This window comes from Artemia sp. Qi Xiang Cuo, chromosome 3 (assembly GCF_049724085.1).
Source record: "Artemia sp. Qi Xiang Cuo chromosome 3, ASM4972408v1, whole genome shotgun sequence".
NCBI lineage: Eukaryota > Metazoa > Arthropoda > Branchiopoda > Anostraca > Artemiidae > Artemia > Artemia sp. Qi Xiang Cuo.
In genome coordinates this window covers 57110299-57127946 of record NC_142796.1, presented here as the reverse complement: position 1 = coordinate 57127946, position 17648 = coordinate 57110299, and the positions used below count along the sequence as shown (strand labels likewise).

Here is a 17648-nt window from a genome sequence, read left to right as displayed (position 1 = left end):
TTTAAAAATAAAAGGAAATGTATAAACATGTTGAGAACAAAATAAAACTGGAAAAAATGGATTTAACGAAATATGGAACTTATTTGTTTAAAAGGGTGGAAGGAAAACGCGAGTTTTCAAAAAAAGCCACATAATACATTTCGAGCTACATACTGCAGTCAAAACTTTAATACCAATTCTTATTAGTCTGCCATACTCTTTATGCGCTTCCTAGAGCGTACAGTACGTACCAACTTATCTTCTTAAAAAAAAATGTGATTGCTTCTCTGCTTGAAAAAAGATGGACAAAAAAAATTTACCATACAAAAACATGAAATAACAACGAGGATATTTTTCAACCAGTGAAATAGAAAAGCGGAAAGTAGATATTTTGGCATGTATTTTTCGCAAGTATTCCTCAATGCTCAAAAAAGTAAAAAAAAGAAGAATAAAAGCTGACCTATCGAAAGGCCGAAAATAAAGTAAATACCACTTGTCGAAGTTTGTCGAAAAAAAAACAGCTGAGCTAAAGTTTTCGTTATTTTCATTCATTTAAAGCTCATGGCTATAGTGTCATTTCATTCAGTTGTGTCTTGAAGAAATCTTTCGAACTAGCGGCTAACATTAACACGTCGAAAAAAAAAACAATAATGATAAATAAAATGGTTCGGAATTATCAATTTATGAGGAAGCCTGAATTTCAAACAGTTCGTGTTAATTTCAAACTGTAAGTAAGGAGTGACCCGGCTCAATAGTAACTGAAACTCTTAAAAACGGAATTTTGATACCAATAGACACATCAAAAGAATTGGATTCTTTATGCTTACTAAATAAAAAAAAACAAGTTTTTTTTAACTGAACGTAAGGAGCGACATTAAAACTTAAAACGAACAGAAATTATTCCGTTTATGACAGGGTCTGTCCCCTCCTCAACGTCTCGCTCTTTAAGTTAAAGTTTTTATTGTTTAAAAAAAATAGAGTTGTGAGAAAGAGTCAAACTTTAGCGTAAAAAGCGAGAAGTTGAGGAGGAGACAGCCCCTTTCATATACGGAATAATTTCTGTTCGTTTTAAGTTTTAATGTCGCTCCTTACTTTTAGCTAAAAAAACTTGTTTTTTTATTTAATTTTTGAACATTTTTGAGTTAATGCAGGTTTTGATTTTGGCTCATCGTACATGAACAATTACAACAAAATTTGCATATTAATTTTACTTTTATTCGGTTAAATGGTTTTCTCGAAAGTTGTTTAATTTTATGTACGAACATTTTTATTAGTAATAAATATACGTAACTTACGAATTAACATACGTAACGAACTTGTATATTCACATATTTTTAATACGTATATTAGGGGACTCGCCCCCTAACCAATATCTGACTCTTTACGCTAAAGTTCGAATTTTGTTCCAATTCTTTAAAAATCACCTCTTAATCACAAAGGCCGTTAATTAGAATAAATAGCTCTTATGAAAGTACTAAAAAATCTTTGGCTTAAAGAGTGAGGTATTGACTAAAGGGTGAACCCAATCATATATGAAATAATTTCAGTTCGTTTTAAGTTTTGATGTTGCTCCTGACTTCCAGTTGAAAAACTTTTTTTTATTTAATTTCTGGTCATTTTTTAAATAGTACTGGGAAATCCAGCGCCCTCTTCATAGCAATTTCCCTTCCCCATGAGAATTTCCTCCATGGAAATATCCTCCCACATAACCCCCGACCCCCTAAAAACCTCTGTATACTCCCCAATAACCAATACAATACGTTAGCATTAGGTAAAGTTCATAACTTTCAACCATCCCCCCGGGGACTTTGGGGGATTACGTTATCCTCAAAGACATAGTTATTATAATTTCGATCATGCTGAACAAAATGGCTATCTCAAAATTTTGATCGGGTGACTTTGGGAAAAAAATTGCTTGGGAGGGGGCCTAGTTGCGCTCCATTTTTTTCGTCACTTAAAAAGGGCACTAAAACTTTTAATTTTCGTTCAAATGAGCCCTCCCACGATATTCTAGGACCACTGGGTCGATGTGATCACCCCTGGGAACGCAAAAAAAAAAAAAATTAAACGCGCATCCGTGATCTTTCTTCGGGAAAAAATACAAGATTCCACATTTTTGCAGATAGGAGCTTGAAACCTCTACAGTAGGGTTCTCTGATACGTTAAATCTGATAGTGTGATTTTCATTAAGGTTCTACCAGCTTTTAAGGGGTGTTTCCCCCTTTTTTCGAAAATCAGGCAAATTTTCTCAGGTTCGTAACTTTTGATGGGAAGGACTAAATTTGATGAAACTTATATATTTGAAATCAGTATTAAGATCTGATTTTTTTAATGTATCTATTGGTATCACAATTCCGTTTTTTAGAGTTTCGGTTACTATGGAGCCGCGTCGCTTCTTACTTACAGTTCGTTACCACGAACTGTTTGATTTCAAATATATAAGTTTCATCAAGTTTAGTTTTACCCATCAAAAGTTACGTGCCTAAGAAAATGTGCCTTATTTTCAAAACAAGGAAGAAACACCCCTAAAAGTCATAAATCTTAATGAAAATCACATCATCAGATTCAGCGTATCAGAGAACCCTACTGTAGAAGTTTCAAGCTCCTATCTGCAAAAATGTGGAATTTTGTATTTTTTTGCCAGAAGAAAGATCACACAGGCGTGGTTATTTATTTTTATTATTATTATTATTTTCCCCATGGGTGATCGTATCGATCCAGTAGTCCTAGAATGTCACAAGAGGGCTCTATTTCCGGAAAGTAAAAGTTATATTTCCCTTTTTAAGCGGCCGAAAAAATTGGACGGCAACTAGGCCCCCACCCACGCTCGTTTTTCCCAAAGTCACCCGATCAAAGTTTTAGATAGCCATTTTGTTCAGCACAGCCGAAAAATTTAATACCTATGTCTTTGAGGATGACTTAATCCTCCAAAATCCCCGAGGGAAGGGCTGCAAGGTGTGAACTTTGCCCATTGTTTACATATATTATAGGTTATTGCGAAGTATACAGACGTTTTCAGGGGGAATTTTCTCTGGTGGGAGGAGGGGATTACGTGAGAGTATCTTTCCACGGAGGAATTTTTTATTGGGGAAGGGGATTTTCCATGAAGGGTGGCTCCGGATTTCCCAGCATTAATTAAAAACCATCAGAAATTAAATTTAAAAAAACGAGTTTTTTCAACTGAAAGTAAGGAGCAACATTATAACTTAAAACGAACAGAAATCATTGCGTATATGAGGGGGTTTACCCCCTCGTCAGTACCTCGCTCTTTACGCTAAAATTTATATTTAATTCTTTCAAAAGAGCTATTTATTCTAATTAAACGTCGTTTGTGATTCAGGGGTCATTCTTAAGGAACTGGAACAAAATTCGAAGTTTAGCGTAAAGAGCGAGGTAGTGACGAGGGAGTGAACTCCCTAATATACGTAATAATTTCTGTTCGTTTTAAAGTTTTAATGTTGCTCCTTGCATTCAATTGAAAAAAAAACTTGTTTTTTGTTTAATTTCAGTTCAGATTGTACATCCGTTGCTTTTAGTCAACCGAATTTAAACTACGCCACTAGTAACCAACAAGTGATCTTCAACTGTACCGGAAGTGATTGACGAAGGGGCCCACCCTCAACAAAACTTTTAAACATAATACGAAAATTAGTCTGCATACACTTAACAATTGTAAATTCCTGAGATATTTATTTAGCTATCCATGTTGCTCAGATACATACAAGAGAACTTGGGGGAGGGGAAAGGCTAAATTCTTGAATACACAAAAGCTGTTATAAATTTTGAGAAATTTTGTGAATTAGAAAATAATATCAAAAATATAGAAAAGTATATAAAAGCGACAAAAATCATGCATTCGCAGGTAAGGCAAGGTCTCTGCCTCCTCGTGTAGGGGCTTCCGGCCTAATATTAAATTTTTGTGTTGCCTTTTTCATGAAGACAAAACAAAAACAGAAAATCTTCAAAATAAATCCTCCTTTTTTTCTAGAAAATAGGCCCAGAGAATGGTATATTTCCAACCTACTATATCACATTAAATCTAAAAGTGTAAGGAATTTTTTGTAATAAATAAATTTTATTTATTAAGAAATAAAAATTATCCATAATATCCATATCCTCCGTATGGTCTATAATATCCACCGTAATAAGGTGGGCGGAAGCCATAGCCACCATAGCCACCGTATCCTCCGTATCCTCCATATCCTCCGAATAGCGCTTGCTTCACTAAAAGATAAGATATATGATTTAAAGTCGAATATAACTTAAAATTAAAGCTAAATATTAAAACTGAAAATGTTAAAAAGCTCAAATGAAAATTAAAGCTTAAATTAAAACTTTTAACTATAAATTAACTATCAATCTACTTTAATTATTGGCTACGCTCTTTATATCTACTCTTTTACTTATTTATGCATTCTATTCCGTTTTAACCTGGATTTGCGCCCGTTAAGGAAAAAATCACCAGACAATTTTACTGAAAACCTGTTTTTCAAGTTTTGGCTACTTTGGGCTGTCGTTCCTGGCTTGAGCTATTGTCGTTAACAATTTATAATTTTCAGTAGTGTTTTATTTTTATATCTTTTTTTTACTTTTTTTATATCTCCATTGTCTTTTTCGTATCTTTTTTATTATAACTTGATGTTTAACCTAATTTTTCATTGTCTTTGAATTAAACCAAATTCAACTCCTTAAAATTCAACTCTTTTACCTCTTAAACCCTAGCTTAAAAGCTATTCAACAGCTATTGTTAATGTGTAAATAGTTAATAAATATATAAATAGTTTATGCAGAGGTGTCAATTCACGAAAATTTAAAGAGGACCAAAATGTACTTTTTAAAGTCTAGGGGGTAGGGCAAACTTGACATCCTTTTAAATTTTCCAGTGGAAATAACAAAAAACCTTTTAAATGTTTTCACTTTTTTTTACCTTAATAAATACGAAATTTTGAATACTTTAAGGAATCAATATCATAATATTTATTTTAATATGTCGATCCGCATTAATTTGTTTTTTGTATTGGTGCTGTGTCACCCTTTTGACAATATACATGCTCATACTTCGTTTTGATTTAGTTCAACATAAGCCTCAATACTCCTTAAAAGCTTCACCTTAGTACCCTAAGCTTGCGTAGTAGCAATAGTTGTATTAGTAGTAGTAGCATTATTAGTAGCATGCACGAATGCTGTTTCAATATTCCCCAATTTTTTCTCCTTAATACCCTTAGCTTTAGTAGAAATAGTAGTAGTAGCATAGTAATAGTGGTAGCCAGTTGCGTCGTTTGGGATGGCAAGGGGGGTAGTTACCCCCCCTCCAATAATGTGGAGAAGAAAAATATTATACATGCTACGCCCTTTGACTATCCAGATATGGACCTCTCTTGCCCCCCCCCCCCCAAATAAAAATGCTGGAGATTCGCCCCTGGTGGTAGCAGTAGCAATAGTAGTAGAATGAGTAAAAGCAGTAGCATTAGGATACAAATATTGTCTTTGGATTAGTTCAACATCCCCCGCAACAAACCCTGTAAGTTTCAATTTCATACACTAAACCGTTCCTAAGATAGTGCTGGTACGCCCCTTGGACGGCCTGCATTCAGAGGGCGTAGTGTGATTCAGTTCACCTTCCCCTCAATATTTTCGTCAGCAATAGTTACAACGAGTCAAAAACAAAAGTGAAGAACAAAGAAACATACGGTTCGAAGATAGGCGGCAGCAAGAACTAAAACTACTCAAAAACAAAAGCGAAGAACAATGAAATATAAGGCTAAAACATACGCCACAGCGAGAACAAGGAAATATGCGGTTAAAAGATAAGCGGTAGTGAGAATTACAAATAATCGCGAAAAGTGAGCATCAGAGCGTGTCAAAAATGGAATGAAAAACAAAGAATTGTGCTGTTAGAAGACCAGCGACAGCAAAATATCAGAACGAGTCAAAGATAAAAGTTAAGAAGAATGAAATATTACGTTAGACGAACAACGTCATCACAATCTTCAATGTCAACAAAATATGGCGCAAAACCCAGTACAAATCTACAAAGATGCCATAGACTACGCAACTGTTAATTACACCTACCCCATTCCGCGTGCCGGGGCCCAGCTTCGAAATCGACTACATAGTTTTTATTTTCTTAACTAGCATATTGACATTTCTGGCCACTAAAATGATCTAAAAAGGCCACAACTTTCCAACAAAAACCCTCAACGTTCTATATGTTCCCAGGGAAGCCCTTCATTTTCCCAAGGAAACAGTAGCAAACAAATCTGACTCATTTGAAGGTTGCTACTTACACCGAGATTTAATGTATACAAGCCAATCATATGCCGAGTGCCGGGGCTTGGTTTCGAAATCGGCTGCATAATTTGTTTTCTTCTTAAAACTGGCAAATTTACATTTCTGGCCACAAGAACGATCTAAATAGGTCACAACTTCAAAAAAAGAATTTATATTTTTTCCTGGGCGGCTGTAACGAACCTGTGGTGAACCGTCATGACATCAAGAAAAGGCTAAAATTGTCTGCGGTTAGAAGGCAAGTGACAATGAGAGTCCATGGCGGCTTTATAGAATAAAAAGAGAGATACGACAGAATAAACACCAGTAAGCTAAATGGCTCAAAATATCTGCGGTTAGAAGACAAGCGACAATAAGAAATCCATATATAGAAGTTTGTCGCGTGCCGAGTGCAAGGGCCCGGTGGCTTTGCCGACCGGCTCCCGGTATTATGTATATAAGGTACTATATATAGTTATAAATATGAAAATGAAATAATGTAAACAGCTAATAGTTAACAGCTACTACAAAAATTATTAAAATAATTAAATAGTTTACTATAGTCAACTTACATCCCCAAAAGAGTATTCTGTTTTCTCCCTCTTCCTCCGCAGTGGTGATGGGTGCTGCTGGCTGATTTTCTTCAAGCTTCTGAGTTTCTCCAAATTTGACTGCATCATCGGCAGCGAGTGGCACTGATAAAGCTAGAGTTTAGATAAATGTTAGTGAATATTACAAGTCAGTGAATATAGGAAGTCAGTTTATATCTTTTTTTATATTTTAAATATCTTATTTTTATATATTTGAATTAAATCAGGTAATCATAAAATTATGGTGAAAATTGTCAATTTGCTATGCTTAATCTTCTGTTTTTTTTTATATAAAACTAGCTGTTAGTTTTTTTTTGTATTTTTCTAGTTGAAGTTCATTATAAAAACTGCAATTAAAAATCTATGCACTGGGTATTAGAAAAAAATAATAGCAAACTACAGAATGTATCCAAGTAATCAAATGGAATAGCATAAATGTACTGCATTTAAATTGTAAAAAAAACGGTTTTGAATTAATCATGCCATATGGTACCCAAATGTTTCCCAAATCAATTTCCAAATTTCCAATGTTTAGCATATATCTGGCTGTTCTGTTATGTGGTTATAGGCACTAGGACTCTTCGAGGATTATTCCCAGTTAGAATTTTTTTTTCTTTAAATACTTGTCGCTGGCTAATTTTGACGCAACCTTATAATATCGTGCATTAAAGGAGAGGAGGGAATTCTCACAACCACTTTCTAAGACTTTATCTTCATGGGGGAAAGTGGGCCGGAAGTTTTGACCCTCCCACCACACCACAGCCCCCCTTTAACGTTGTCCGATCGGGCTGAAATTTAGAGGATAAGCTTTCCTAGGGCCTGGGAGCTCATTCTCAAAATTTCAGCTCAATCCATAAGCTTCACTTACCTTGGTAGTATTATTAGTAAAGATGGTGGGAGCAGTGAATATGTTAAAAGTAGAATAGCCAAGGCTCAGGGTCTTTAAACACAGTTAAAAAACAGTTTGGAAGACTAGGAAGTTAAGTCTGCAAACCAAGATTAGAATATTGAAAGCTACAGTGATGACAGTGGTCAAATGTGGCTCTGAAGTATGGGCACTCAGAGAAGCGGATGAAGATTTGTTAATTTTTTTCCAGAGAAATTGCTTAAGGATTGCTGTGGGTACCCGGCTGACTGACCGTATTTCAAACAATAGGCTGTACGAAAAATGGGGTTTAATACCGCTCTCTAGGGCTATAATGAAAGATAGGTTGAGGTGGCTAGGACACTTTGTGTGGTTGAAGGACAGATTGCCGAAGATTGTTCTTTTCGGCCAACCGTTTAGGGATAAACGGAAAGAAGGTTGTCCTCGTCTGGGATGGGAGGATGTCACAAAGAAAGATTTAAAGGAAATGGAAACTTCGTGGGAGGGTTTAAAAAGAAAGGTTTTGAATATATTGGGATGGAGGAGGAGCGTGCATGGATATATTTGCAGGACAATGCCGAGAAGAGGAAATCAAAATCAAATAGAATCTGTTTTCTGCATGAAAAAGGGGTGAATATTTAGCTCAGCAGAAATCAAAACTTGATATAGATATATTTTAGGCCACTAATTTCATTGGAGGGGGGAGGGGGTATACAGACTTATACTTCTCGATCGGCATAAAATAAGAATTCTAAATATTGAAAGAAACGTATATTCTGGAGATGACAAAAGAATATTGTCAAAATAACCCAACATGCGATGTTCAGCCTTAATTGGGATGTCAAAATGTGGCCAGCCTAACCTGGGCAAAAATACCCTGGGATTTTTAGTCACAGGTATTTTGTCGCTGTCCCAAGAAATGTTTCTGAGTTCTTTTTTACGATCAAAAATGTTTTCAAAGCCAGTAGATAGTTGTTACAAGAGTTATTTATGAGTCTTGTTAAGCTGAAGAGACATCATCAGAGAAAAAAAAATCCTTCGTTTTAAGCTCGAGATTCAATCAATTCGAAGTATTATAAAAAAAACTTCCATATATTTTTCATGTAATAGATAATCGTTGACAAAACTTATATTTTACTGTTTGGCATTTTACTTTAATGTCTCAACTTTGTGTTAGACATAAACAAAACCAATTGTTACTCAAGAATTGTTCAGTGTAACTAATACAGGTAGAATAACTAAAACAGGAATTTTTTTGGAGGGGATGAGATAATATGAAAAATAAGTGCCAAGGAATTTAGGACCATCTTGAATTGGGGGGGGGGCAGAAGCCTCTCTCAGTGCGTACATTAATATAAGTACACTTGTAAGTATTTATGACTCTAATAGCATTATTAGAAATCAAGTGACTTCCCATAAATCAATTAGCCCATGAACGTGATTTGCAAAAAAAGTTAATGTCGAATATTGTGGAATTACTTGGTGTCTGTGATACCCTGTCTAGTAAATTTAAATATATTTTGGTTTGCTTTTATCTCTACGTCAGATAGTTGTTCAACTTGTTCTTAAATAGTTAGTATAACTAGAACTTTCACTTGGATATAGGTCAGCACTCTCAAAATCGATGTTGCCAGAAGGGGTACCGGCATTTTGGTTACTTTTTCTTAGGCGATTTTGCATTGAATTCTTCAAGTCAATACGTTTTGTTTTAAGTGATTTCTTTTGGATAAATTCATGGCAAGATTTCTTTTGAATAAATTTTTGCAATATAGGGTTGCAACTTGAAAATGTGCGTTTCTGTAATTCTTTTTTTCTTACTTGATTGATTCGAATAAAAATATCTAAAAAAAGCACAAGAGTGAACTACATCCACTTCAACATGGTCGGTCACCCTTCGCTTTTCCCTAGATTGGCCAGCCAAAAGCCATGTGAATGAATTAAGTCTTTTGAAGAGCCACCAGGGTCTTTAAGATAATGCATATTCACCAATCAGAGGCAACGCTATAGCGTTGCCTATAGTAAAGGCAATACGGCTCCAACGTTTTATTATCTATTTATTTATTTATTCATTATTTTTTCCAAGAGGCAATTCGTATGGAAGGTGTCGTCGTAAAAACTTCAAAGGGGGTTCATTCGATTGGAAATCGAGAGTTCTAGTGCCCTTTTTGAGGGATCAAAGTGATTGGAAGGCAACGAACACCCCTTCTACGCCTACCATTTCCCAAATACATCCAATCAAAAGTTTGAGATAGCTATTTTGTTCTACGTAGTTGATTTCTATATAAAAATTATGTTTTCGACGAGGACACTCCCCCACAGCCCTCAGGGCAAGGCTTGTAAGTTATGCCTTGGGGGATATAAGCTTTTTATAGAAGGCTTTGTCGTAGAAACTTCAAAAAGGGCTCATTCGATTGAAAATTCAAAGGGCTAGTGCCCTTTTTAATGCTCGAAAGTGATTGGAGGGCAACTAACCCCCCTCTCACGCCTAACTTTTCCCTGAACACATCCAATCAAAATTTTGAGATAGCCATTTTGTTTAACGTGGTTAAAAATTCTGGAAATTAGGTCTTTGAGGATGACAACCCCTAACAGTCCTCAGGGCAAGGGTTGTAAGTTATGCCCTGGGGGCACATAAGGTTTGCGCTGTCGTAGAAACTTCAAAAAGGGCTCAGTCGATTGGAAATTTAAATGGCTAGTGCCCTTTTTAATGGTCGAAAATGATTGGAAGGCAACTAACACCCCTTCCACGTCCAGCATTTTCCCAAACACATCCAATCAAAATTTTGAGAGAGCCATTTTGTTCAACGTAGTTGAAGGTTCTGGAAATTATATCTTTGAGCATGACACTCCCTTCCAAGGTCTTCAGGGCAAGGGTTATTAGTTTTGCCCTGGGGGCACATATGGTCCTTATGGAAGGAATGCTTGTCTAAACTTCAGGGGGGCTCATTTGATTGGAAATTGAAAGATTTAGTTCAGTTTTTAAGTGTCAAAACATATTGGAGGGTAACCATCCCCTTCCCCCGCATATGCCCTTTTTTCCAAAATGTATCCGATAAAAATTTTGAGAAAGCTATTTTGTTAAAAATAGTTTAAAGATCATATAACAAAAACTCCGATGTCGACACAAGCCCCCAGAGCCCGGGGGCAGGCGTTGTAAGTTATGCCCTGTGGGCATATTTGGTTCTTATGGAAGGGATAGTCGTATAAACTTCAAATAGGGTTCATTCGATTGTAAATTGAAAGTTCTATTTCACTTTTTAAGAGTCAAAAGAGATGGGAGGACACCTATCCCCCCCTCCACACCTTTTTTTCTCAAATCCATCTGATAAGAACTTTGAGATAGTCATTTTTTTTTAAATAGTTCAAAGACCATATAACGAAAATTCCGGGTTCTACACAGCCCCCCAGGGCCCGAAGGCAGGTGCTGTAAATTATGCCCTGGGGGCATACATAGTTCTTATGTAAGGGGTGCACGTAAAAACTTCAGAGAAGGCTAATTTGATTGGAAATTGAAAGTTTTAGTTCATTTTTTGAGAGTCAAAAGGAGATTGGAGGGCAACTAACCCCCTCCACGCCCCCTTTTTCCCGAATGCATCCGATAAAAATTTTGAGATAGCTATTAAGTTAAAAATTGTTCAAAAGTCAGATAACAAAAACTCAGGTGTCGAAATAACCCCCACGGGCTTGGGGGCAGGAGTCTTGAGTGCTGTCCTGAGTCATATATGGTTCTTATGAAAGGGATACTTATATAAACCTCAGAGAAGGCTCATTTGACTGGAAAGTGGAGGATTGAGTTAACCTTTTAATAGTCAAAAGAGACCCAAGGACAACTAGCCCCCCCATGCCTTCTTTCTCCAAACCCATCTGATGACTCGTATTAATAACACTACTGCTTCTTTTCTTGATAATATTTTTTCATTGTTGACCTTGGTGCAAAATTTTATGTTGACGAGTGTTATCTCAGACCATTTCCTGTCTTTTCCACGTATGATTTTTCCGATGCGTTGCCAAGGAGGAACCAAGGAGCTGGTTTTCGATCTTTAAAATTCAATGATCAGGGTTTGCATCCACTTAGGTCACGGTTGGCGGGTTGTTTGTGGAGTATTTCTGAAAATGAATCTGATATAAATTCTTTGTTTAATTCTCTTTATGATCCTTTGAAAGAAGTTACCTTGTATACATGTGTTGCGCCCCAGTCGAATCCAGCATCGAAAAGAATAACCCCTTTACATCCTTGGATGACTCCGGGACTCTTAAAAGTTGGAGGAAGAAAAATAATCTTTGGAAGGCTTACAGGTCCTCTAAGCCATCTTCGCGTGACTCTCGACTTTAACTTTTCAAAACTTTTTGAAGAGTTTTCAATTCGCTTGGCCGAAAGGCTAAATCGTTATTTTATTACAGAAACTTTTCTGCATGTGGTAAACACATTAGGAAGACAGGGCAAATAATCAATTCTGTTATTTGGCCGTCTTCTCTGCCTCCTTCTGTCCCTTCAAGTATTATGATGGAAGGTGAAAATGTAGAGGGTGAGCTAAAAGTTCAAGATGCGTTTACTTACTATTTTGCTAATATCGGCACAACTACAGCCTCTTCTGTAAGTCCTTGTTCTTCTCTACCTGACTTTAGGTCTTACCTTGGACCGCCTTGTCCTCAATCAATGGCATTGGAACTTGCCTCTGAAGCTGAAATAGCCAGAATTGTCAATGATTTGAGGGCTTCTTCATCTTCTGGCCCAGACCGTATTCCAACTAAGGTTGTAAAGTTCATTCTTCCGGTCATCATTTCTGCCCTCACGACACTTATCAATCTTTCCTTTGAGAATGGTGTTTTCCCAAGTGCTTTAAGCGTGCTCGCGTTATTATTCTTTTTAAAGGTGGATCAAGGAGTTATCCTTCAAATTATCGTCCCATATCTCTTTTATCAGTGTTTAGTAAAATATTTGAAAAAGCTATGCTTTCTCGACTTCTTAATTTTCTTAATTCTAAACACTTTTTTCATGATTTTCAGTTTGGTTTTAGGGCGAAGCACTCAACTGAGCGTGCATGCGCAAATCTTTGGAATTATTTACATTCAGTTCTTGACTCTAGTCTGATACCTGCTGCTCTTTTTCACGATGTACGAAAAGCATTCGACTCATTAACACACAAGATTCTTCTTTGGAAACTATCCCATATTGGTAGGCCTATAAGAGGGAATGCTTATTCTTGGTTTCTATCATATTTATCTGGTCGAGTCATTTCGGCTGATCCGAACTTTTCTAAACCTTCGGGAATAGAGTTTGGCGTTCCACAAGGATCTGTTATTGGGCCGATACTCTTTTTAATCTATGTCAATGACCGCGGTTCAAAATTTAAAACCTACCATTTGCTGTCGTTTTTGTCAACCAGCATCCGTCACTAATTGTGACAGGAGTTCGTCCTTACCGGATGCACTTATTGCTTTTGCTGATGACAGTGCTCTTGACACAGCTGGTAAAACTTAGTCTGATCTTCGTTCAAAGATAAATGCCCTTTTTAAAAGAGTTATCCAATGGTTTGATGTAAATTATCTTGCCTCAAATGTCGGGAAGTCATTTTTTCTCATTTTCTTCAGAGTTTCAAAGGCTTGCCCTGACTTAAATGAAATACACGTATCAAGAGGTTCTCTAAGTAGACCTAAGGATCGTTACATTCGATTCCTAAGCATCTTGCTTGACGAAAATCTTTCCTTCAAGCATCAGATTGTCCTGATTAAAATGAAATTCTCCAGGATTCTTGGAATCCTTAGAAAGCTCAAACACATATTTCCAGGGTCAATTCTTAGAATCTTGTTCTACAGTCTAGTTCAGTCTTATGTTTCATATTGTTCTGTTATTTGAACGTCAACTTTTCCCTTGTCTCTGATGCCACTTTCAAAACTTTATGATAAAGCAAGGACTCTTATTAAGGAAAATAACCGATCTCCACTTAAACCCTTGCTTGGGGGAGATTTGAAATCTTTCTATTTTCTTTCTTGTTCTTCTTTCATCATTTTACAGTTGCACGGCCCTCGTCCTGCTGCTCTATGTAATAATATATCTTTTGTTTCTGGTCAATCGACTTATCATCTTCGCACTTCCAGCAATTTACAGATTCTTCAAACTCCATCAGTGAGGTCTGGCTTCAACCCTCTGACAACTTGCAACAGGATTTGGAACATGCTCCCTGTGTCTGCACGAAGCTGTCACTCGTTTGGTATGTTCAAAAATTATGTTAGAGATTTTCTAGCTAGTAATTAAGTTCTTTCCAGTTTCCCTTGGAGTTGATGTCTCTGGATTGAGTTGGATATTTAACAATAAAAATCAAAAACAAAAACTCCCCCATAAGGCTCCATGGTCGGGAAAGAGCAGGGGAGAAAAAAATACCAACACCAAATATATATATATATATATATATATATATATATATATATATATATATATATATATATATATATATATATAAATCCAGTCGCCCACCTTAATAATCCCCAGAATGACAAACTAGGTAGGGGATAACACATGAATTCACCAACTCAAATAAATTCCTCCTTTGTTAGAGGTATTTCAAAATGAAAGCTGTGCTATCTACGCCTGGTTAATTTTGAAAATTGACCTATTAAAAATACCAAAGTCCTCTTTACCTTTCAAAATATGTCTTTCTTTTGAAAAGTTTTCAGATGGTAACCATGTACTTATAGGACTTGGAGGATTCCGCGAAGACATACCTTATTTTCAAAAACATTTTGTTCTTTTGTGTAATCTGCTGCTCTTATACGCTAACTTTTGGTAAAATAGCAACGATTGCTTGATGAGGTTTCAGCCAAGTTTTTTTTCACCTATTTTGGCTCTATCTACCACGCCTACCAGGTAGAAAAAGAGAGGAAGTAGAAGCATCTTCAATAACCGTAATTTAGCTATAGATACATTCGTTAAGGTGTACATCAATTTACACAAAAGTTTATGCGCGAAACAATTATCCACTAAGAGATGAGAAGTGGGGGCTAGGAATTGAAAATGCGTTCTCAGCCCCTAATTTGATCCGTAGATCTGATATCGGAAAATATATTGACAGGATAATATTTACTTTTTCTGTCCTAAAGATAAGTTGGTATTAATGGGCAATTTCGCCCAAATACCCACCCTTCCCACTCCAGGTGAAAAATTACACAACTATATTGTCAGTGTTACGCGGATATCACCCTTCATGGAAAAACATTGCTATAAGCAGTGGCGGATCCAGGGGGGCGCACCCCCTAGCGTAGTCCAAAGTAGTGTAATTTACTTACTTAACTCAAGTTTGCGTTAATTAAACTTGCTCCTAACGCAAGTTTAGTGGATTAACCTATTTTGCCCACCTCCAAAAAAAATTTGGATCAACCTATTTTGCCCCCCCCCTAAAAAAAAAATTCCTGGATCCGCCCCTGACTATAAGATGCATTTTTGTCTCATGACAAGTGCAATGTGTTCTTTTTGGTCGTATATCAGCTATAAAGTAAGTGAAGAGTAGCCTCTCCTGCCCCGAAAGTAATTCGAACCCATCTTGAAACACATTTTGGGTGACTGGCACTAGCGAAAGCAAATGGGATTATGGTAGTATATCTTTCTTTACACGGCAAAATGACACATAAATACAAAAATTGTTTAGTATTATTTATTAGTAAACAAATGTATTTTAAGTCCGTGCGAACTCCTTGTAAGCCCAAGTAAACTTTAGTAAGGGATAATTAAGAAATAACCCTATGTAAGAGAAAAATATGGTCCTGTTGTGGATTACTCTTACCGAGATCTGGGGGCAGGAGAGGGAACCTGGAACACGTTTTATGCGAGTTTCAAATACATTGTCTATTCCGAACTACTGTTTTGGAGGGTTGGTAAATTTCTGGTTCTCCCAAGAGTTTTGGAAAGGATTATTACCTAATTCTTTTCCAATCAATATAGATGTAGGCTAGGCCTCTGTTCCTTATTCTTGTGTTTGCTAAAGATTTCCGGATTTTCGAATGCTGTTATGTATGGCCCCTTTTGCCTAAATAAACAAATCCATTTATTTACGACTAATTGATAAAAACGAAAAATATTTTAACATGATCTTTTACAGAGATTGTTTTACCTGGTAATATCAGTCCAACAAAGACAACAGTTAGAATTAATAAAAGCTTCATTGTTGACGCGTCACGATTGACTGACTGTGAGATACAGGGTTGCCACTTCAATCAAACTACTGGTACTAGCCAGTATCGCAAAACCTTACTACCCGGCCAGAAAAGAAATACCTCCCGCCAAAAAATTTGGCCGCGTGTTGCGCTTCGCGCAACACGCGGCCTGTTTTCCCCGGTGTTTCTATATTGGGAGTAACTTAATCCCCAGTAATTTTTATTTTTTATTTCTGTATAGCTAGTCGAACACTGACTTCCGATATGGCAAAAAAGGGCCACTGGTATGGGAAGCAACTACAATCAAAATCATCGAAGTTATCTCTGGATGTTCACTATGAACGGTCCGTAATAGCCTAATAGGGTATTAGGGCATCCGGACTATCCGTTTTCTGGGAAAATAGGACAGAAAACTGGAAGCAGGAAAAGCAGTCAAGATTTGCAGTTTTTTGAAACAAATATTTAAAAGTTAATCAGTTATCCATATCAAGCCTGTTTTTTATGAGTCAAAATCGGAAAAAAAATTAAGCATCAGTTAAACATTTACTCTTTGTTCTGTTAAAGATCTACTACATTTAAAAGCTACTTTTATTTATCATTTATTGTCCCCTTTTTGGCATTTTTTTCAGGAAAAGTAGTCCACACTATCATTTTCCATCCTGTTTTGCCTAAATGGGACTAAGCGGGGGCAATGCGCAAAAGGCGTCACCCTACCAGTTCAGTAAGAGAAATTTATTTACAGACCTTTACAGTAATAACATGTTATTTAAGCTCACACTTCCACTTCCCCGCACTCCTGGCTAGCTCTATTAAATTATCCCAAGTCTCGGGATTCGGTACTTCCCTTCTGATATGCATAATATCGGATATTGGTTTTGGCAGTAGTCTGTTTCGGAGGGGGGTCCGAACTAGCTTTAACAGCAAAAACTGACGTTCGGCCGAAGCACTGCTATGAGGCCACGAAATAATACCCTTTATGAATACGGCTAGGTGAAGAAAAGCAGAGTCCTCAGCACGATCCTTGAGGGCGGACACTGAATTCCAAAACTGACACTGTCCCTTCCCCTAGCTCTTTCTTCAAGAATAGTAGTCGCCTCCATTCTCTGTTTAGGGCTTCAACTTCTAGCGAACCATTGAAACAGTCCTTGAATATGCGGAAAAGAGGGATTATAGAAGGAACTGATCCAGATAAAGCAGTTTCTGGAGAAAACCAGTCTAGCATTCGAAGCAAGGGGTCTTCAATGTTTACTCTTCGCTTTATTTCAGAGCACAGCTTGATATAAAACGCAAGGCAATTTTCTTTGTCGCAGCTAACTGTCTCTTGAAGTTTCCGACTTTCAATCTGATCAATTGCAAAGAGCTCAAATTCGGCTCCAAAATGCATATCCGTCTCCATAGCTTTGAAGTTTCGTGGGATTGAAAAATCTATTTCGAAGACTGAACGTATAGACAAAAGCTTGTGTTTCATATAATTCTTTTCCAGTTCGGAGAGAGTATTACCCACGCTTTTTAAAAGTTTGTGAACTTTCACTTCTGCGCTTTGGAATTCAAGATTCAGGCCGTTTACAATATGAAGAACGTAATTCAGAAAAAAATAATAAAACTTGACTTCGGGATCGATCAAAGCTATATAAAGCTTCACTGCCGTTTGATTCCGACCTTCATTTGCAGGTAAGGCGAAAAACAACGTCACAGCAGTCCACTGTTGCACCAGCCTCTGAGAGACAGCCTAAAACGCTAACCAGCGAGTTGCAGATTGGTACAGGAGTGCATGCTCGGCTACTTCACAGAAATTTTGG

The 17648-nt window shown here is 36.8% G+C and overlaps 1 protein-coding gene across 1 annotated transcript; it reads right to left on the bottom strand.

Annotated features, from left to right (window-relative positions):
• Positions 1-4034: 4034 nt before the first annotated feature.
• On the bottom strand, positions 4035-15885 carry LOC148954322 (uncharacterized). Its single transcript, XM_089087023.1, has 3 exons — positions 15807-15885; positions 6819-6950; positions 4035-4203 (listed from the first exon to the last, which is right to left on the bottom strand). Exons 1-3 carry the CDS (start codon positions 15856-15858, stop codon positions 4076-4078), a joined length of 312 nt encoding a protein of 103 aa, XP_088943149.1. The 5' UTR covers positions 15859-15885; the 3' UTR covers positions 4035-4075.
• Between the last annotated feature and the right edge of the window lie 1763 nt (positions 15886-17648).

What these genes read in the sequence shown, in the direction of transcription:
- LOC148954322 (XM_089087023.1), bottom strand. Translation starts at nt 15,858, where the DNA reads ATGAAGCTTTTATTAATTCTAACTGTTGTCTTTGTTGGACTGATATTA. An exon ending in TGTTGGACTGATATTACCAG is followed by an intron (nt 6,951 to 15,806) that starts GTAAAACAATCT and finishes TCTAAACTCTAG; the next exon opens with CTTTATCAGTGCCACTCGCT. An exon ending in CAGAATACTCTTTTGGGGAT is followed by an intron (nt 4,204 to 6,818) that starts GTAAGTTGACTA and finishes CTTATCTTTTAG; the next exon opens with TGAAGCAAGCGCTATTCGGA.